The sequence below is a fragment of the Hetaerina americana genome, unplaced genomic scaffold, assembly GCF_022747635.1.
Source record: "Hetaerina americana unplaced genomic scaffold, ioHetAmer1.1.p SCAF_38, whole genome shotgun sequence".
NCBI lineage: Eukaryota > Metazoa > Arthropoda > Insecta > Odonata > Calopterygidae > Hetaerina > Hetaerina americana.
In genome coordinates this window covers 1,881,485-1,905,063 of record NW_027286963.1, presented here as the reverse complement: position 1 = coordinate 1,905,063, position 23,579 = coordinate 1,881,485, and the positions used below count along the sequence as shown (strand labels likewise).

General features: G+C 37.0%; 1 protein-coding gene across 1 annotated transcript in view; it reads left to right on the top strand.

Annotated features, from left to right (window-relative positions):
- Positions 1 to 23,579, top strand: part of Ing3 (Inhibitor of growth family, member 3) — a 40,354-nt gene that overhangs the window by 13,625 nt on the left and 3,150 nt on the right. The window contains exons 6-9 of the mRNA XM_071589477.1: positions 6,748 to 6,968; positions 12,648 to 12,802; positions 14,751 to 14,927; positions 21,023 to 21,374. Of these exons, the coding sequence (XP_071445578.1) occupies positions 6,748 to 6,968; positions 12,648 to 12,802; positions 14,751 to 14,927; positions 21,023 to 21,374 (905 nt within the window). The remainder of the gene's footprint in view (positions 1 to 6,747; positions 6,969 to 12,647; positions 12,803 to 14,750; positions 14,928 to 21,022; positions 21,375 to 23,579) is intronic.

The window sequence follows — 23,579 nt, the reverse complement described above, 5'->3', positions numbered from 1 at the left end:
TCCACAAACCCAGTATCAAAAGGAATCCTATCAATTCCTGGTTCCATATTTCTTTCGAATTGACTCTTTTGGTTGGTGGGACTGTGTCATGATTCTCCTTACAAGGCGATGTCATCAATTGCTCTTTAATCTATGATAGGATTGATCAAGGAGATACCTCGGTCCTTTTAAGTGAATTGCTGACAGTTAAAACGAGTGAATTCATTTTGTCCTAAAACTTAAGTATGATTCTATAAGAATCATCGAAATAACATTGACTTACCTAGATCTTTCCCTTTTGTTACTTGACTTGCTGATTAAACGCATGTTTTAATGCAGGTGGAGACAACTCTCCCAACTATTCTCTTCTTTTCGCCACTCCTGCATAATCACTTATGTAACATCACGAAATATTCGGATCACAGGAGGCATTTGGCCTATTTTTCGCTAGCCGGGCACTTTGAGCAGACTAGAATATATAACTGGCATAAGATATGAGTGACTTCAATTTGAGAGTTTTACGAATTGCACATTATAACTACTTAAGCACCAGGTTGCTATCAGCTGGAGTTCTCTGTCTTGTAATTATTCTAATGCAGCATACCAACACAATATTAAAATTTTGCAAATGAATAGTTCCCCTGGCCTACGTGGATTCACTCTTTATGTTAACCTTGTTCTCTGTGTGAGCACTTTTAAACTAGATATTCTTCGAGGCACCAAATTTCAATGCAACCACTACACCTTTGAATTTTCCTATTCTCCATAGAATAACTACTAATTTATTTTACTCTGAAGGGGTAATTTTATCCTGGCATGTTCACTAATTGATCTCTCCATACCATCGGAGTATTGGAACTGAGTACTCTCATGCTTGTTTGTTAGGACCTGCTTAAAAGAAAGCTATTGCAATTCCAACCATAATTTCCAATGAAGAGATTGGTTTGAGAAGTGGAAGTAGAATCCTGAAATATTACATCATATATGGTTCACAGATTAAGCATAGGGGGGACATGTCCTTTTCTGTCTATTGCGAGGAAGATCTGGTATCCAGGAAACCTGAAAGCATAGGTTTTGCTGGAAATAGTCTTGGAAATAAAACTCTCAGAGCTGTGACTTCCTCCTTGAAACCATGTACACCAATGTTTGTAACTTCCATACAGGCCCATAAATTGATGATTTTTAAAAATTTATCTTTGGCTAGTTTGTCTCAACCATTGGCTTGTTCCTCTCCAGCTATCTAATAGCTCTTTAGCAGTAAGTACATGCCCAAGATTTTTCTCACAAGTGAATACAAGATGATATTTCTTCTGTCAACACACGACTGTTCTGCATAAAACTGTAAATCCACGGGATTTTTTCATAAATTTTGACACATGAATGAAGTGTTCTTCAAGCACTTTATTCTGCTTTAATATGGCTTCCAGATAGAGGAGGCCATGAAACTTTCTTCCAACTCCTTGGCCAATCTATCTCATGAGTGGAATGATTTCTTTTCTGTTTGAAAAGCATATCACCTAGAATGAAAATGGTCCTACCTATTGGAATGACAAGTCTGTTCTTTCTCAACCTCTGTCAGCAATTATCCTGAATGAAGATCTGAGGTAATGTTAAAAAGACTCCTTCACTCTGCTTGTCTAATCCAAGTCAAGCATGAGGTAAGCATCACGTAAAAAGCCTTCCTGTTTCTACAACAGTCAAATCTTACAAGTTATTCTTCATGGTTACTCATTGAGAAAACAATGTAAATCACCATGAAAGCCCTACATTTGTGCTTCTCCAACATTGTTATTAATATAATCTTGGCATCCATCTTTTCAATTTTTCTGTTGATTGTGGAATGGGTGGCTAGCATTTCAGTTTATTGAAATTTTTCTAAGCATCAATTAAAACTTTCGTTGTCCAATTCCAATTTTGATGTCCCGAAAAATTCATTGTTCATGTTAGATACATGCCTAGTTTGAGTGTTTAATTTTCCAGCCAGATGATGATGAGCTACCAAGTTTAGATAGCTTTCTTGCCTTGCATAATTGCCATAGCCTCAGGGTACCTCTCAGTTTTTCCATTGCCCCTGACTCTGCTTCCCAAAAAAAGACAGAATTCCTTCTCTTCTGGATAGTTATTGCTCTTTTTCTTACATTTATTGCCTTCTGTTCTCATACTGGGAATTATTATTGCAGTTTTTTTTTAAATTGCAGTATTTCATTGCCTCCTTACATTTTACAAGTATTCTCTTCATTTTCCCTCGTGTCTTTGGTGCTAGATGGCACCCAGATCTGCAATGCTATCAATGTGGTTTCCCCCACTTCATTTTCTTAAATATCATGAATGGTCTTCATTTCAATTCTTGGGACATTTTCAAAATGAAGGTGCACATTCTTGTCGTACATTCTCTCGTCGTGCTTCCTCACACTTGAGGGTTCATATTTAATTCATCTTAGTTTAACTGAGTAGCCCAATATAATATAAATAAATCATCTCTGTATGTGGACACAAATTTGCGTGGAATTCTTTTTTATTTATATCAACCATCAGGGAATAGTCAGTGTGAATTTTTCATTGTACAGGATGCTGCTACAGGGAAGTATGGTTGAGGTTTAGTGAAAGTCTGGTTATTAAACAAAATATTAGTCTTTATAATTAAGAGACTACTCACCATCTGAATTAATAGCATTCCATACTACTTGGCATCGAAAAATACTTTCTAGAATACTGAATGGACCTATCTTCTTTGTAAGATGCTTGGAGGTCTAAAATATATTCTCTTGTGCCCTCACATTTCCCATATCCAATTTCAAATATTTTTTATACACGGAACTCCTAGAAGTTCATTTTTATGGGTGATTCTAATCAATGTCCATACACTTATAATGAAGTTAATAATCTGGAAAATGTTTGCATTCAAGATTAATTTATCAGGAATTCGTGCCTTTTATTTTTATATCGCCTTGCTTGCCCGTATATTTTTTGTGTCCCCATTAAAACACAATTTGAGTACCATTTGTAGGGTATATTTAAAATTAAATCATTGGATACTTATTGGATTTGTTTTCTGGGCTATTTTGTATTGTGGTTCTTTGTTTTTTTTTTGGGTCTTTTATCCAGTTGCGTTTCTAAAAATTTCCAAACCCCTTTTTCACTTATTCAATCCCTTAACGATCTAGATTTCTTGCTAGTTCATATGACCTGAAAATAAGAGCAGGTATGAATCAATTAAAGTGGTATCTATTTCAGCCTATAGTAGTACATTCCAATTTTCTTGACTTTATAATGGAAGATTTCTGAAAATTATTACTAAAATCTTAGTTGCCTAAACAAATCAGTACTCGAGGATTGAAGTATTTTTCTATTTTAATTGCTGTACTACATCTATCTTTTGATAAGTTATCCTTCTCCAATATCTAGCATTTCTATGAAATTTTCCTTGTTTTTCTATTATAATCAGTTGATTAAGAGTAGGTTTCATTTTATATGGTAATCATATTGAGGGACAACGACATGGGGATCTCAGATAGGTTGACTTGTAGCTGATAACCTCTCCAAATTTATTTTTTTTCTCTTCTCTATACCTATCTGTTTGGAAGAAATGTGTTTTCAGCGATTGCTAATGCTTCACTCCATAGATTTCAAATGCTTCATCTATGCTTAACCGCAATGTAAATAATAATTATCATACAAAATTGAATAATTCCTTCATTAATGATGCTGGTGTCTCTACTGGGTTATTTTCTGTGATGGTTGGCTTTTGATATTTTCATTATTTCACTCACGGGCTTAACAAATTTGTTCTTTCTGGGTCTTTGAGCCATTGTAATAATATTACAATGCATATCTGATTCTTTAGCAAAAGGTGTCAGGTGTCAGCAGCTTCATGGAAAATTTTCTTTTTCAGCATTGAATTTACAGTTCATTCTTTGAAATGCTCAAATTCCATTGTTCCTTCTTTACAACCAACCATCTCAAACTTATGTGCTTTGTGCCTTGCAAGTTACCAGGAGAGTATGTGGCAGGAGGTGTTAGGTCACCAGGTGTTAGTGTAGTTGGTGTTTATTATCGTTCAGTATCATTTTATTTTCAGTTAGTTCAAATAATCGTGTATGAAGACTTACACTGCTTCGGTCATGAGTTTTGCGATGGGAAAAGTATATATTATGTTGGTCTTTTTAGCAATCAAGTCTTCCTTCCGGTTGTGTTGGATATGGGGTAGGATCAGAAGAAGTTAAGTATATGATAGGCAGTTTGGGCCACTTGAAGGAAAAGTAGGTGATTAGGGGCTAATATACCCAAATATAAATAACTTGTTTTTTGTGCGCTTGTCATTAATGTTTACCATGAAAGAAAAGACAAAATGTATCCACTGATAACTTTTCCAAATGAAATTATTTGTAGGAATAGAGAAATATGCATTGGATTATATTACCAATTGTCTATGGATTAACATGTACAATGTGCTTCCAGTTTGGGCAGCAGCTGATTTACTGTAAGATCCTTGTAAAATGCTCCCCTTGTGGATGATTGGGGCACTAGAAAGATAAAGTGATAAAAAGACTGTTCAACAGCATTTTTGTAGCAGTAAAATGTCCTTTAAAAGACTTATTTAGTCAATAACTGGCACTGTGTAAGATATACGTATTTATCACACAATGCATACTCATTACCATCCAGAGCACTGTTTATTTTTATAAAGTAAAGTCATTGTCACGAGAAGAGAATTGTTTTCTTGAACATTAAATAAAGATGTTGAGGAAAGATTGTTGAAAGTTTTGATTTGGAATGTGGTTTAACTTTGCTCAGAAACTTGATCATCGAGGCAATAGGATGAAGTTTGGGTTTGGGAGGGGGGGGATGTAGAAGTGGAAATCGATGGAAATGGAAAGAAAAAAGTCTTTAAACACAAAGTTTAGTGAGGGAGGAGAGAGGGTTGTTGCAATAAATCCTAAGAAAAGTGGATTCTGAGCACAATGATAAGTGAAGGGGGACGTTGAAGACTGTGATACAGTAGGGAGAATGCTAAACTTAACAGTTTCAGGCTTAACTTTGTGGAATTACTTCATTTATTTTTTATTTATTTATTTATTTATTCAGTATAAGTCCGAAAACAGCACATTTTGGCCTTTACATCGAACTATTAACAACGATAACAATGTCACATTTACAAACACCCAAGCCCTAGATGGAGGGAAGCTCACCCAGGCGGGAATCGAACCCGCGACCCTTGGAATGGCAGACGAGGACGTTACCCCGCCGCCACCGGGGCCGGCATGAACATAGGAAACATGATGAACATAGGAAAAAAAACTTTACACTTCCACATAAAGATTTAATACTTCACATGACCATGGTTTCGATTCTGACCTGATGATGATGTGCAGCATCGAAACCATGGTCATGTGAAGTGTTAAATCTTTATTGTGGAAATACAAAGTTTCCTAATCCACCCTCATCTGGAGAATGTTAGGCAGGGAGAGGAAGAGGTAGAGGGATTAGATGGGATGAAGGGAGGAAGGAAGCATGTGGAATTGATGGGCTTGTTGTAGTGTCTAGTTGTTGATGTAGTGAGGTCTTGTTTTGTTGGAAAAACCAAAGAAACGTAATGAATTACAGTCTGTGTCCATTCAAAACCCATCTAAATGGTAGACTACCATTAATAATAATAATATATCATTTATAATCGCATCATTTGTCTAGAGTTAGAGATCATATCTGTTAGTGTGTCTGTTGTGTTCCTTCTAACCATTTTTTTTTATCAAGGGGCAGTAATATTAAAACATGATGTTTTTTTTTATGAATCAGCTTTTGGAAGTGGTGCAATTCCGGAGCCATTATGATTTATGGGAAGAAAAATACTCTCTTCCAAGATAATTTGACTCCTCGAATGAGAAATTTTAATATAAGGAGTTATTTCATCCTATTTGTTGAGATGACAATTTGGATTATATTACTTCCAATGCTTACCTCATCAATAGTTCTCATGTCTTCATTCCATTATGAATCACCTTCCTGAAAAAAAACAGTTTCAATTCTGACAAGCTCCAATGTTCATGATTAATAATTTACAACCTGATTGAAAATTGCACAAGGAGGAGATTTTAATTTGTAAAGCACAACTTTCTGAAGTCTGTTTTCATAGTGATCTTGAGTTATCACCATCATTTCCACTCTCTTTGGATGTCTTCCTTTAACTTGTTAATCCATCTAGATTATTCGAAATATTTGCACATAATTGCTTGGTTACCCATTTGCACATAAACGGCCATCATTCTCTCGAGAAGATTTTTGCAACAGCATCTGACTTTGCTGTTTGCGTATAACTTGGTATCAAAGGAAATTATTCATGATAAAGAATCTCTCTCTTTCTCTCTCTCTGGTTTCTTTCAAGCAAGAGATAAGGGGATCCACCTTGGCATCACTTTTTAGTTTCAATTCTTCTTTGGATAGTTATTTTATTTTTTTTAAATTAGTGCTGAATTGTTACCATCTTATTAGTCCATGGAAGTGTTTGTTAGTTTTCAATATTTCTTTTCGTCATAGTATTTGAATGTGAAATGCTTTTTGGGGTAGTGGGTCTTGTTGCAAATTTTCACACTTTTTTCCGGGATGTTAGTAGTGGAGACATTCCTACATATTCTCTTGTTCTTCACCTTCAAGTGCAATAGTCATCTCTCTCCTTCCCCCCATTCTCCCCCATTCTTTCCTCCCCCCCTAAACACATGTTTTGCTTCATGAGTTACTCTCCTCCACTGCATTATGTTTTTGCTTTGTGTGTAGATAAGAAGTACATCTCCAGCAATTCAATGATTGAAAAAAAAGGTCCCCTGGAAAAGGTTCCTGAAATGAGGTCACAAATCGTTGGTCCTGGAGGAGGAATTGGTAATATGGGAGTTATGCCTGCAAGTAACCAAAGTGTTGGTTATAATTTGGGCCACATTGGAGTGGGTGGAAATGCTATTGCGGCTGCTGCTTCCCAAGCAATAGCTGCAACACAGCAGGTAAGCCTTCTCTCATATTGAGGTGGAATTTTATGGCTTCGGCGGTCAATAGATTAAGGAAACTTACTTTTGTTGTGTTGGTGACCTCATACTCAGCATCCTTTAGTTTCGTGCCGTTCTCTCCCCCCTCCCCCAACCTTCCCATCCTACTCTAATGACACCTACATCACTAACCATGGTGTTTGTTCCTAGTTAAACTGTATGTGATTCGTGCATTGTTGGTTTCTTTACTCAAGGATCAGGTTTTACGGTCTGCTAAACTTTTGGAATCTCAACCCCATCGAAGAATTACCATTCGTAATTTTTTGACGGTCATCATTTTGGTGTGATGATGATTTATCTTATTGCATTATTGGAGGTTCATTGGTGTAGTTAAACAGTTTATAATATTTGGTAGATCGATCTTAGTTGGTCTTACAATTTATTTGTCAGGTTTCTTCTTCAGCAAATCTTTTTTAGCTTCATTGTCAGTGATTGTAAAATATTTGCTAAGCATGGAAATTGGTTTAGTTCATCTGTGCCGTCAATGTGTTTTACTTTTATTCTCCAAGAAGCAGCATGGTGTTATCTAAATTCATGTTGAAGGCAGTGGTTTCCTGCTTAAGAAATGACCATTCTCGGATTGTTTTTAGTTTAGATTGTCGCCATGCTTAATTTGCATGTGTTGTGTCTTATTCCTTTGTGACTGTCATATTGAATGGCCCAAGTTGTTTTGTTGAATTTTTATTTAACTGTGCATCATGATGGTCTTACTTGATGTAATTAAAAACTAACTAATTACTCCTACAATCTGAAATATTTGGGAGAGATAAATGGAATGCTTGAAAAAAAAATAAGTGCTTAAGAGTCCGGATAAGATACTTTGTAGTCCCCATGCCAACTCTTGGCACATTCACAATCCCCATGTAATTGAGGTCCTAGCCCACACTGTTGATTTGTTGATTGGCATATGTCCTCTCTTAAATGTTGAAGTTGAAATTGAAGGTAGGAACTGGTGATGGGAGTTGAGTTGTCTCGGTCATTTTGAAATTAACCGTCATCTATCTTTTCTCACTCGCCTATCCTTTTCTCACGTTAGAGTGAAGTAGTCTTTTGACTGTTGAAAATTTTTAAGTAGGTACTCAGTTAAGCTTTCCGGCAGAGCACAGTTTAGCACAATTTAGATAGTTCTTCTCAATGTTCGTTTTTTCAAGAGTTGATATGATTGCAATATTACGAGGGTCATCCGGAAAGTAGTACCCTTTCGTGCCGCATGAAGTGCTGACGACGCGAGTAGCCGCTGGACGAGGTCAGATAGCTTCAGTGGCTTGTCTGCCTTCTCTGAGCCAAGTTGCGTGACGCTAGCATTGCCTGTGTTGTTTCTGTGATTGTTTACAATGTTTAAAAAAATTGAGAACGCCGCCAGTTGTGAAGTGAGGGCAGTGATTAAATTCCTCAATGCAAGAAACGTTCGCCCATGTGATATTCATCGCCAATTAAAGGAGGTGTATGGAGACAATGTAATGGACGAGTCGTCTGTTCGGCGGTGGTGTCGCAACTTCAACATGGGGAGGGGGAACACACACGACGATGAGCGTTCGGAGAGACCGTCTGTCATTACAGACCAACTGGTGAGCTCAGTTGACGAATTCGTGAGGAACGATCGGCGCGTCACAATTGATGACATCTGTGAGCATTTTCCCAATGTTTCTCGAACAATTGTTCATGAAATTGTTAAACACCATCTGCATTATGCAAAAATTTGTGCAAGATGGGTCCCTCGCGTATCTCAATGAGCTGGCGGCGAAGGACTATGCAGCAGGAATACAGAAACTTGTCACACGTTATGACAAATGCCTTAATTTGCTTGGAGATTATGTTGAGAAGTAGTTTAAAGTATCCTCTTTCAAATAAAATTTTTTATGTTTGTTAATATTTACTTTTGTGTCTTTATTTCACGAACGGGTACTACTTTCCGGATGACCCTCGTAGTTGAGTGAAAATATGCAGCAAACAAAATGGAAAGAAAAGGCATGAGCACTTACAAACAATTAACCGTGGAAGATTTTAGGCGTGAAGTTTTGATTACCTCCTCAATCGCGTGAAGATTTGTGTATTTTTAAGTGTATTTGAACTCTTAACAATGCGTTTTAAATTGATCTGAAGCTGTTTTAATTTTCCTTATGTCTATTTGTGACATTTTGGATTTGATCCAACTTGCTTGGAGTCATCCTTAAATGATCAAAAGTATGGTAGATGCCCTCAGGTCACTGCAGGCTTAGACTCGTAAATGATTGGCAGGTTGATCAGAAATCGTATTTAAAATATTTAAGGGATATGTATTTAATAGCAACCGTGCTAGAGCATCTTTTTCATTATAAAATAAAAAGGAAAGTTAATTATTGACTCCCATTCGAAAAATTTCACATCCTTTGAACTTTTTGAATGATGCTCATATTTTATTCATAATACTCATCTTCTGGAGTGACCAAGACTGGATGGAGTGTTGGCTGGTTTCAGCAATATTAATTCTTTTTATATGATGGCGCTTTATATCTCACGCTACACAACCAGTTGGCTTTGAGACACTACCAAGTGAAATTAGTTTGTAAATTATAATTAATAAAATTAAGATGGAGCTTGCTTAACTTAATTAAGGGTGCGCCCAGATTGTATGTGAAACCAACATATCTGGAGTGGCATAAAGTATTAAACATGCTCAGCATTGCATTAGGGCCCTGAAAAATTTTCCAATTATATTTTTAACACATTGGCGGACATAAACATCTTGATAGAATTGCATGGGCGATTGGAAAAGTAAGGTCTCCTATTTTTTTTCATGAAAAATCAAATTTATTCTTAACTTTGCGTACATCGTTGGAAAGGTTGAGCTATTTAGCTATTTTTCTACGAAGTCGCCTTGACGATCAATCACTTTTTACATCCTTGTAAGCAGCTTTTTAATACCGGCGTTGTACCCTTCTCCCGCTGTGTCACGAACGACTGCTTCTCCGATATAAATTCATCGCCATTTAGTGTAAGTGTATGGTGAGAAGTGTATGGACATCAAAACGTTTGGAAGTGGTGCCGGGAGTTTTTTGATGGCCGGGAAAACGTCCATGATGAGCAGCGGTCAAGGTGGCCGAGTTTGCCTGAATCAACGGTGGCTCAAATTGACGAGATGGTGTGCTATAACCAGAGAATAATCATTCATGAGATAAAGGAAGGCTTTAATGAAGAGAGTGGCTACTTCTCCGTGCAGAATATTGTGTCGGAGGTCCTCGGTTACGACAAGGTGTCACACCAAAGGAGTGTGTTTGCATCATGACAATGTACATCCACACCAACATGCACTCGTCACATCAAACGACCACCCTACTCAATGAATTCGGCTGGGATATCATCGACCACCCTCCTTACAGCCCGGACATTACCCCGAGCGACTACCACTTGTTTCCCGCTCTCAAAAAATACCTGGGAGGACAGAAATTCAAGTCAGACGAGGAAGTGCAAGAAGTAGTCATCAGTTGGCTTCGTGATGCGGCGGGAGAAAGGTATGATGCCAGTATTACAAAGCTGCATACAAGGATGCAGAAAGTGATTGATCGTCAAGGCGACTATGTAAGAAAATTAGCTAAATGCTCAACCTTTCCAACGATGTACGCAAAGTTGAGAATGAATTTGATTTTTCATGAAAAAAAATTGGAGACCTTACTTTTCGATCCTCCTCATATGTATTTATGAGAGATGTGGAATAATATGTTTTGAGAAACTTTGAAGGCAATTCTTCGGACAATTTATTTATCCAATGTTATGCTATGTTGCCACATTTTCGATCATAATTCTTTCAATTTCTAAACACTTTATGTCAAAGCGTATCCAATTTTTTTCAAGTTATGCGATAAAACTTGCATAAAAGTCTGCGGATGTTGTGCCAAATTATACAAATGAAGTTTCTTGGTGGTGACAAGAAAGTAGTTTTTTAATGATATTGAAAGAATCTTAAAATCAGTTAGGTTTGCTGATGACCAAGCTTTAGTTTGTCAGTCAGCCAAGGGGTTACAAGCATTGCTTAGTGAATTGGAAATTCAGTGCGACAGGTATGGGATGAGAATCAATATTAATAAAACAAAGGTTATGCGATTTTCTAGAAAGAAAAAGGCCAAGCTTAACATTAAAATAGGTGGGCAAAAAATAGAGCAGGTAGAACAGTTTACGTATCTCGGTAGTGTTTTGGACCAACACGGTCAAAGTAGTAAGGACGTAAGGAGAAGAATTGCGCTAGGCAAAGAGGCTTTCACAAGGAGGAGGGAGTTGATGACGGGGACGTTGAATAAGGATGTTAAGAAAAGACTCATAAAAACTTTGATATGGAGCATAGCTATGTACGGCGCGGAAACGTGGTCACTGAAGCAGGAGGATAGACGTAGACTGGAGGCTTTTGAAATGTGGGTGTGGAGAAGAATGGAGAAGGTGAAATGGACAGAGAAGAAAACAAATGAGGAAGTACTTGGTATGGTGGGCGAAGAGAGGGGTTTGTTGGGAGCAATCCTATGGAGGCAGGAAAAGTGGATGAAGGGTGTATTGACCGGCAGTGGGATGTTGAAGACTGTAATAGAGGGGAGAATGTTAGGCAACAATACAATATGAAGTTTTTTTATTTTGATTTTTTTTATTATTGTTGTGACAGTAATCGCAATTATGTATTATTAGGGACAATTTATTTTGGGTTTCGTAACATGACCCCCAGACTTGAAAAATGTATGTCTTGCCTAGGGGTAGGCATTTTGCTTATGCTTTTGTGTGTATGTAATCAGAAAGACAAAACTATGTTAGTAAGTGCATTTTTTTTTTAATCAGGTCCTGTATTACATCCCGGGATTATAATCAATGAGATAATTCTTCAAATGTTTTCTCCCGACAGTCAGGCTCATTTTGTATTGTACCTCTTCTACTAACCTCTCGTTTAATACTTTTGTTGTTTAGTTGTATTATTGGTATTATCACTAACATTACCTCTATGATTGTCTTGATTCTGCTCTGTTGTTTCTCTCAGTGTTGTGCCCTTCGAGTTTTGAAATAATCATTATCCAAAATTTTATCAAATTTCCTGGTTATGGAGTGGGGAAGCAGCATGTAGCAAGCATGTGTGAAATATTTCATTCCCTCTTGTGATTGAACTTGATCACTAATGATTGAATGAAATAAATTAATGAAGATTTTCCTCACAGTAGAAGGATAGTTCTCTCAAAACACGAATTATAGTAGTACTACTACCAGTCCAGGCATAAACTCTTACAGTATTGGTGAAAAGTGCAAATGAATTTTTGCTTGATAAAGTAAATCAAAAAAATCGTTTAATTACTGGTACTTCATATTACTGACATGTGCAAGCATAATTATTATTTTCATGATCCGATTTCATTTTAATGAATATATACTTCATACAACATACAGAAATGCAAACCTTGAAGTAGATGTGTGTATCTTGCGTTCATGGTAAAAATCTGCAAATTATATGACATAACTTTTCTATCAGTTGTTAACTCAGTTGTGAATGGTAGAATCTTGGAAAACATTTGTATTGTTTGTTTTAATTGATTTATGATGATATCATATTTTTTAAATTGAATTGATTTTTTTTCCCTCCCCCAAGATTCCATTAATGAAGTGTTTGTTTTCATTGTTGCATGAACAAAGATGCAGCAAGGAAGAAGAACCGCTAGTTTGAAAGCTTCATATGAAGCGATCAACATAGGAGTGCATGCCCATGAGTTTAGCATAGGCCGTGAATTAGCAGGGGCAGCACAGACAGCGATAGCTGCCATTCAAGACACCACCAAGAAGCAGAAGAAGTAAGGATAATGTTTTTAATTCATCTGGTATTGATTTAATTTTAGTGATATATATTAATTATATATATATATATATATAAACACATAAATATATATATATATATATATATATATATATATATATATATATATATATATAACACTTTTTGAAAGACTCACGGACGTGAATAATAATGTATAACACTTAGCACTAGTGGACACAGACAAAAACACAGAAACACACAAAAAAAGAGACTCACTATTTTTCGAATTTTCGGTGGTCGTTGCCACCTTTATCAAGGAGGAGAGGGACAGAACTGAAGGGAATACGAGGGCTGGAGCGATGGATGGAAGGGGAAGGTGGGGAGGGAATTCCGAAGGGACGGGTTTGGAGGGGCAGCGTTAGAAGGGTGGGGAAAATGTAGAAGGTGATGGGGGTGGAAGGGGGATGAAAATATAATTAGAACAGGGTAATTAGTGCCTAATATTGATTCCTGGCCAGTTCCAGGACTCCAAAAGCCAGATGGCCAGGAGTCCTGGAACTGGCCAGGAATCAATATTAGGCACTAATTACCCTGTTCTAATTATATTTTCATCCCCCTTCCACCCCCATCACCTTCTACATTTTCCCCACCCTTCTAACGCTGCCCCTCCAAACCCGTCCCTTCGGAATTCCCTCCCCACCTTCCCCTTCCATCCATCGCTCCAGCCCTCGTATTCCCTTCAGTTCTGTCCCTCTCCTCCTTGATAAAGGTGGCAACGACCACCGAAAATTCGAAAAATAGTGAGTCTCTTTTTTTGTGTGTTTCTGTGTTTTTGTCTGTGTCCACTAGTGCTAAGTGTTATACATTATATATATATATATATATATATATATATATATATATATATATATATATATATATATATACACACACACATACATATATATACACATACATAAATATATATATATATAAACACATAAATATATATATATATATATTTTGCATGTGATTTTTCTTCTTCACTCTTTTTTTTGCAACCTAAGAGATATCATCTGAATGCTTGGAAAAGTTTGGTATGTTAAGGTTGCACCTTGACAAACTAAGGCCCAGTTTTATAATTTCTCAATTAATTCAATCGTTAGATAATGCGAAGGTTTACTTGATGATAACTTTCAAATCTGATTATATAAGCCAATAAGATTGATCATTGGTGACTGTGAACATTGTACCCATAGTGATTGAATTGAGCTCTTACAGTTGGTAGTATTGATTAAATGAAAAACTCCAATAATGGTATACAGTTTACCCTTCAGAACAATGTACAAATGAGATTCGTAGGCTAATGCCACAAATGTTTGCTCAACGTTTGTACTTAGCTTCCCCTTCCCCTTCACAACATAACCAATCTTCCCAAACTCCTCAACTGTCAGTTCAGTCTATTGGCTCCCATCCCTTTGACCCACCCCCACATTTTACACTATATATTCTTTGGATTGCCCTCACCCGTTCTGACTTCAACTTGAATTGTCGTGATGATTCGGCTTCTTTCCGCAAAGAGGGCTACTTTTTTGGCTGAAATAAGCACATTAGCATGCATGTTTCTCATCCCTTTCCTTATTTACCCTTTACTCCATCCTTTGATTTGTGGCGTTAGCCTACTAATCTCATTTGTACTTTGTTTAGAAAGGTGAACCATTTACGGCTATTGGAGTATTTCATTTATTCAATTGTACCCATAGACACCATTTGTGAGTAATTGAGCTCTGTAACGGTCGGTTTTGATCTTATCTAGAGGTCATAAAAATGAATTTGGCCTTAACCGGAGGTTAAAAGCTTAACTTTGGTTTAATGAGACATTATAAAACCTGACTTAAGTCTACCAGTCTTTTATATGTTGAACTTTTCCCATTGTATCTAGAATTGCCATCATCAGGGCGTGTAATTTTTTTGTCATACTTGAACATCTGTGAAATTATTTCTAGGCAGAAGACAAAAACCAAAAGGGCAAAGTTGTGGGATTCAAAGTATGAAGGTTTGGATGGAGGTACAGAGGAGAAGGCAGTTGTGAAAACTCACCTCAATGGACATTCAAATAGCCAGACGAGTGTGCAGTCAAATGGCATTCACAATGGTGGAAGTAGTGCTCCAGACATACCCAGGTAGGAAAAAAAAAGAATTGTCTTCCCTCCTACCATATGATGGATTCTGTTCCAACGTTTGCCAACTCCAAATTCTTGAGGAGATCGAGTTGATTATTTATTCAACAGATTCAGGAAATGTGTGGTTGAAGTTCGTCATTATGAGAATAGCAAATTTGCACTTTTCTATGGATTTCTAAGGAAGAGTGCAAATTTGTTGTTCCCAAAATTCATTATTTATTCCGTTGTTGTGGTTATTCATTAGTGGAATATATTTGTTTTCATTCTTGTTTGAAACGCATTACGAAGAAAAGGATTTGAATTCAACATATGTGAATTTCCAGTGCAAATTTTGTTTATGAATCTGCCGTTCGAATCAAATTATTCCAAAATTTAAATGACCATTAATGTCCTAGCTCTAAGTGATCCTTTTGAATGATGAAAGCTCACTTGAGTTCAATTGAAATAAATATTCCTAAACAATTTAGTTCAAAGTTAATCCATGGTCATATAATTTTCAATGATAAAAAATTTTTCAGTTTTATATCGATATTTAATTGAGATAATCATATTAGAATCATTTGTGTCTCTTAAGATTGCCAATACAGAAGTATATAAGAGTATTATCAATGACATAAAGAGTATTCCAAGGAATGCATACCTTCACAAATATTCATCCACATCAGGGTGTTTTTTTTTAGCTGTGCATTTCCCTGCTTAATGACATGTTTGTACAATATAAATTGTTAGCTTAATAAAAAGGAAAAGAGAGAACTTTTGCTCCTTAAAATTCATATTTCATGTTAAGTAAATATATTTGAATGCCAAATAGGTTCCATAGAAAGTTGAATTGATTTGTCCTCTTTTGTATTTTTTACCTTCTAGTGTCATATTTTAAAATAATTTTAAAATTCCTTTGAGATACAATACAGTGTAACATTTATTATTGCTAGGTTTGTCATCATAACTTTTTGTTGGCTACTGTAAATTTAGAGCTGTTCAGTCAAATGTCTTTCAAAAAATATGCCAGGGACTGTAGCTCTATAGAGCATGTTTGAAATAAATTTAAAAAGTATATTTTGGTTCTGAAATAGGCATTCCATCGAATGAGATTTCATTCAATAGACCTAAGAATGAATTTCAACATTTCCACTTTACTTTCCTGACGTTCAATAGCAGATCTCCTCTTTCTTTATAACATCATTAACAATAGTATTCATTCCGCAGCCATCTCGGAACTTGTAGAGTTTTAATTTACCCTCCCAAAATCATTGGAATGTTTAAACTTCTATGTTAAATATAATAGTACAAGTCGTGCCTGTAATATTCTGCTATTGTGTGCTCCAAAGTACTGTACCTGTCTATATGTACATCGCCCTGACTGTCCTTACTCTTTTTAATTGGCTCAGAAAAGTTATTAATGGTAATCTCTCATTTCATATTTACTGAGTTTTTTTTTTATTCCTTCTCTCCTTCACCAAGTTTGGTAAAACCATTCATATTTGCAATGCTATGGTTAATTTCATTTCTGTCCTTATTCTAATGAAGTGCCACTCATGCATTTATATTTTATAGGCACTGTTCTCTGTTGCACAGCGAATTCAATGTGCGGGTATAATTCAATAAGTACAGAGACAAATGCCCTCATTTTAAAACTATTCGAAGAATCTTTACCATTTTTTGAGGAGTGTTAGTTGGCAACCTTGGGTTAGGCTGTGATCAGCTGTTCAATTATTTTATGTCAATATAACATAAAAATCTTCAGTTCACCATGGCAAGTCCACTAGAAGATTGCACTGGGAGAGCTGGCGTTGTTTCCGCTCCATACTCTTGTCTTTTGGTCTCAGGATTGTAGTGATGGATCCAGACCTCATTACAAGTCACTATTCTTTCAAAAAAAGGCATCGCCTTCTATCAAACTTCATTGTTTTAAGTCTTGACGAATGGAAAGTCTCAATTCTCTATGAACATTAGTAAGCCGCCTAGGGACCCATATTGCTCACTTACGCAACTTAAAATGTATAACTTCTGTACTTAAAATGGTTATGAATGATATTGTGAACATTCCAAATCTTACTTGAACTTCTTTATGACAGTAATTCTTCTGTTATTGCAAATAAGTCCATCAATCCTTGATTCCAATGAGGGACCAGAAACTTAGACTGGACGTCTACTTTGGGGTTCATTGCCCACACTTATTCGACCACTTTTAAACTGACCAACCCACTTGTAAATATTCAAATAATTCATACAACTATTTCGATATTCTATCAACATACTAAAAAGTATTTCACTTGGTTTTTATACCTTCAGCCACTAAAAAACTGATGACAGAACGCTGCTCTTCCAAGGTGCAATCTTCTGGTAGACTTGCCATGGTGAACAAAAGATTTTGAGGTTTTATTGGCATAAATTAATCGAACAGCTAATCTGAGCTCATCACTTGGTAGTCAACTAACGCCCCTTAAAAAATGGTAAAGATTCGTTGAATAGTTTTAAAATAAGAGCATTTGTCTCTTTACTTATTGAATGACATATATATATATATATATCAAAATATTCCCGCTGACCCTAACCCCGCATTCCAAAAAGAAATTATCGCTTTCCTCCGAGACAACGGTCCTAAGGAGAATCTTTCCCCCAGTGACATCTCCCTCCTTTCCCCTTCCCAACCTCACACCCCTCACTTCTACATCCTTCCTAAGATCCACAAACCCAACAACCCAGGCCGCCCTATAGTCTCCTCTCGTAGCTCTCCTACCGAAAGAATTTCCGCCTTCGTGGACTACTATCTCCAACCTTTAGTTCACTCCCTACCCTCGTTTATAAAAGACACCTACCTCTTCCTCAGATTGCTTCACTCAACTTCCCTCCCTCCTGATACCCATATTACTATGGCTACTATCGATGTCACCTCCCTATACACTTCCATTCCTCACCAAGAAGGCCTTTCTTCCCTACGTTACTTCCTCTCCAAACGCCCTACCCCTCAAATCCCCAGTACCGATTTTCTCATTGACCTTTCCGATTTCATTCTCACCCGCAACTCCTTTTCTTTTAACAATAACCATTACCTCCAGATAAAGGGCTGTGCCATGGGCAGCAGATTCAGCCCTTCATATGCAAACCTCCACCTTGGTGTCCTAGAAGAGAATTTCCTTTCAAACTATCCTCTGCAACCCCTCCTGTGGCTCCGATACATTGACGACATCTTTCTACTATGGCCACACAGCATAGATTCCCTCAATTCCTTCATCTCCCAACTCAACGATTCCTCATCTCTGTCTTTCACCTCGACCATTTCATCCTCTCAGATTACCTTCCTCGATGTTAATATTACCCTCAGCAATAACAAATTCCTTACCTCTGTTCACACCAAACCCACTAATAAGCAGCAATACCTTCATTACAGCAGTTGTCACCCCTCCCATACCAAGCGCTCCCTCCCTTACTCCCTCTCTATCCGCGGTCACCGCATTTGCAACCATCCCGAATCCCTTAAGAAATACCTCAACAACCTTCACCACTCCCTCCTCCAACGAGGATACCCTGATTCCCTCCTCCATAAAAAAATACTTAAACATTCCTACACCCCCAAGCCTGCCTCAACCACAGACTCCCAGCCTCTCTCAATCTGTACTACCTACTTCCCAGGCATTCAGTCTCTCAAATTCATCCTCAAAGACCTATTCCCCATCCTCAAAAATCACAACACTTCCTCCAACCTTCTTCCCAAATGCCCCTCTGTCACCTTCAAACGTCCCGCCAACCTAGCAGATATCCTCAAATCCACCAGGCCGCTCTCAAAATCCCCTCACACCCCCAGAGCCATACCCACTCCATGTCATCGAGCAAGATGCAAAACCTGTCCTATTTTCACCACTCCACCCCACTCCATCCCACCATTTAACTCTCTCCCGCCCTTCCCCTATTCCTCTTGCACTTCCAAGAATGTAGTTTATCTTCTTACCTGTAAACTCTGCCCGTCATTTTACATAGGCCAATGTTCCACACCACTTAACATTAGGATTAATAACCACCGTGCCTCGTGCAATCCCTCCTCCCCGTCCGCGGGTCTCCCCATCCCTAAACATGCTTCCCATCATAATACCCCTTTCAACCTGTGCTACAATGTTTCCGTCCTGGCCTCCCTTCCCACATCCGATAACCCTATACAATTAAAAACACTTGAAATGGCATTCATTTACATCTGTATGGCCTATCAGCATCCGGGCCTCAATGTCGTTCACTGATGGGAGTGGCCTAAAATTGTTACTTTGTGGAAGCCCACCCTCACCCCTCCTTCGCCTCCCGTTCTCCCCTTCTCCTGGCCCCCTTCCCTTTCTCTCGCACCCCTCACCTCAACAACTCCAGCAGTCATTACTCATATATCTTCAGAGGAAGACGGATTGTTTCCGTCGAAATATCAAGAAATAACGTGTGAGTGTTCTTCTTTTTTTGTGTTTCTATATTGTGTGTTACTGTGTATTGTACTATTCGGCACTTCCGTGTTACGTCTACGAAAGCATATATATATATATATATATATATATATATATATATATATATATGTGTGTGTGTGTGTGTGTGTGTGTGTGTGTGTATATATATATATATATATATATATATATATGTGTGTGTGTGTGTATATATGTGTATATATATATATATATGTATATAACACGATTGTCCGGAAAAACTCATACGAGCGGCACAATAATGGGCTGACACAACATAACACAAATAGAAAAGAATAGACACATATAAAAGAACACTTGCACGGTAAATTGTTCGAGCTTTCGGCCCTCTTAGGGGCCTTCTTCAAGAGAGACTCTATATAAGTATATATATATATATATATATATATATATATATATATATATATATATATGTGTGTGTGTGTGTGTGTGTGTGTGTGTATATATGTGTATATATGTGTATATATATATGTATATATATATATATATGTATATATATATATATATATATATATATTTATTTATTTATTTATTTTCTTCTGTATTTTATGTTCACAACCTGACTTTTTCCCATTGCCTAAGGTCTGTACAAAAAAGAAGAGACTGGTCTTCCTGCACACAAACTGCTTGACAGATCACAATCAGTGAGGTGATGCCGGTGTCAGTGAGAAGTAAAGCATCGTCATTGCTCGTGGCCCTGTCTCGTCTTGTCTCCGCACAAAAGTGATTCTTGTCTGAGCTTGCACTCATTTGCTATTCAAATTGTTGGTGAGAATGTAGGTGTTAGAGAAGCAGTGCATTGAATTTTGTAATTGCAACCTTTGGAAAAGTGCAATGGAAACTCATGGAATTATTCAAGAGGCATTCGGCAATGAATCTATAACTCCAGCACAGTGTTTTTTCATTGGCACAACTGCTTCCAGTCTGGACAAGCCTTGACCGATGAAGAACAGAGAACTGGATGACCATCAGCTTCAACAAACGATGCCCACGTCAACAGTTTGAATGATTTAGTGTGTGCAAACCCTAGGTTAACTGCCAGGGAGATTGCCAATGAAGTTGACATCAGTGTTGAATCGTATTTCACCATTTAGACAGAACTTTGGGGTGGAAGAGACAATAACTTTGGAAAAATAAGTGTTGATGCTTTCATCACGACAACTTACCGGTGCACACATCACTGATTGTTACAGAGTTTTTGGCCAAAAAAGCACCCTGGTGATCCCTCAGCCTGCCTACCTTCTGAATCTTGCTCCGACAGTGTGTTTCTAATTTCTTAAGTTGAAATACACTTAGAAAGGATGCGGATTTGAAACTATTGAAGACATCCAACAAAATTGTTCTGCAGACTCGATGGCTATTCCAAAAGAAGCGTTCCAGGCAACATTCGAAAACTGGAAAAAACGTTAGGAGCATTGTATTGCCAGTCAAAGGGCTGTTTTTTTAATAGCAATAAGCATGATTATAGGGTAACTAATAAAAATCAAGTATTTATTCAAACAACCTCTTCTCTTTATGAATAGAACTTGTAAAAGGAACAAAATCTGATGGTGCAAGAACGTACTGTGTGAAAGAGTTTGGTAGTGATCATTTTTAGTTAAAATTTAAATCTGAATAGTTTTTATTCTCCGTTTTCAGGAAATCCACGTCTGGGCCTATGTCATCCAGTTCGACGTTGCCGCCAGTCATTCCTCCTGTGCCGTCATCAATCTCGAACACTTCCACCTCCCTGGCCCTCCTCCCTAGCCAGAACAGCAGCAGTCACCCCCTCAAGTCGTACTCTGCGGTGTCATCCCCGGTTGTCCCTGTCGTCTCACATGCCCTGCAGCTCTCGGAGCCCTCTCCTCCTGCTCCCGCTGAAGATTCGACGGGGGACCAAGTAAACGATGCAAATGACGACCCCGACTGGACTTATGACCCAAACGAACCTCGTTACTGCATCTGCAACCAAGTGTCCTATGGGGACATGGTTGCCTGTGACAACGAAGATGTGAGTTTCTTCTAGTTTTACTTAAAATTTCCGTTCTTGGTACATTTTGCAGTCTTAATTTTAATTTTATAATGTTAAGTTTGATTGGTGAATGCTCTGTTGATGTTTGCTGACTTGCTCAGTGAAAGGAGGTTGGTTTGGGGTTAAATAGGTCAATGTGTCAACTTAGTTTAATTGCTAATAGTGGCAATTGATAAAAAGTAATGTGACACCCATTCCTATGTAATTTATTATGATAAATATGATATTAATGCAGTTTTTTAAGCTCCCTCTTTAAGTGATTCTTATTAATTTTTAGAAAACTTTATCTGAAACTTATTTTGGACTAGTTCTGAAATGCCAATTTTCCAAACCATTCCATTTCTGCTGTTTTTCTTCCTACTTATTAATTAATATCATTCAAACAAAGGAGGGTAGGTGCTGTTATGTTAACGTTATTACAAATTGTATGTAATACAAATAACTGCACGCAGGATAGCAGTTTTCCATGAGAATGCCATGTATTTCTACACCATTAATTCATAATTTTCCAGGTAGTAGTCTTTTACTGTGATAAGAGTGTGTATAATAATTTAAAATCTCTTTTATTTTTATGAAAAATTTCATAGTGAAATGGTTATTTTATCATCTTAATTTTATTGATTGGTACTTTTTGCATTACGAATTGAGGAATTTTCATCAAAATAGCATATACCAGGCATCTTTATCAGGCAACTTTTCACTTAATTCAATCTTTGGTCCAAAATGCAAGATATAACAACTTGAGTTTATCAATGCATGGATGAAAAATCTTGACTGAAGCCCATATCAGAATCATTCATTTTTCATTTTGAAATGTAATGAAATAATTTACTTTGTAATTCCACACACTTTATTTAAAAAAAAACACGACCCAGTTTTCGACGTTGAACATGATCATCAGGTGGTCCTCATAGAAGCACGCTGGCTATATATACCTTCTGATCATAGGAAGGGGGGGGGGTTGGTCAGAGAGGGAGGTTGGAGGGGTAAAAAAGGTTACAATGTAGCTGGGAAGAAAAGAGAATTACATTTATGATTTAGAAGAGTGGTAGGTCTAGGAGTGGGAGGGATATAAAATTTCGTTGGCAAGATCATCTTTCCAACGGACACATTTCAAAATTTCCAAAACTGCTCCAAAGCATCGAGCCTTTGACCTTTTTCTTCAAAATGAATAATTTTTGTCACAAAGTCACTGTTGTGGTCACTTTCGATGAGGTGCTTTGCAAAGAGGGATGTTATGTTCTCATTTTTTACACATGTTTGGTGTTCTTTAATCCTTTCTTTAAATTTCCGTCCTGTTTGCCCATTATACTTTGTGTTACATTCTGAGAACTTTAACTCATACACTCCGCTCCTCTCGTTTTTGGGGACTTTGTCTTTAGTGTGAGAGATCAGGTTCTTAAGGCATGAACGACTGTAAAAAGGCACATTTAATTTTTTCTTTAGGAAAACTTTTAAATAAACTTTTTGAGAAATAGTCCCAAGACATAGTATACTCCGCCATTTGGCAGTGGGATCTTTTAAATGTTCGGGGTTGTAAATGTGGCTTAAGGCTATTTTTGTAAGTTTATTCCGGTAAAGTTTATTTAATAGAATAGAATGTTTTTTTAAATAAAGTGTGTGGAATTACAAAGTCAATTATTTCATTACATTTCAATATGTTATGCAAATTCCATAAAGTTACGCCTGAGACAACAAATTTAATTTTTCATGATCATGTTCAGGATCCACGAATAACCTTGGTAATATGGTCATAGATTTTAAATGATTCTGTTTTTTTGATCATTCTGAGGGTTTATGACAATGACAGGGATTTCCAACACTGCTTCATTAATCTAATCATTCCCATTTTACTTGCCAAGAATCTTATTTTCGACCCTCATATCACTTAGTGGCTGTGTGAGTTTAAATAGAGGCTGTGACCTAGTAAGTGCAATGAATTTTCAAGCAAGTTTTCTTTAATCACCTTCGTAGTATAATATAATTAGTATAATCAAGTTATTTAATGTTTATTCTTACAGTTTTAGGAAAATTATGGGAAACATTTAACAATTAAATGACTGAACATGTGAATGGTAATTAGGAAGATGAAATTACTGTAATGAAGATGAGATATGACACAAAATTGAACAATTCCTCCGTACGTTTTCTTTGCCAAGACAAGATATGTCGTCAAATGAACAT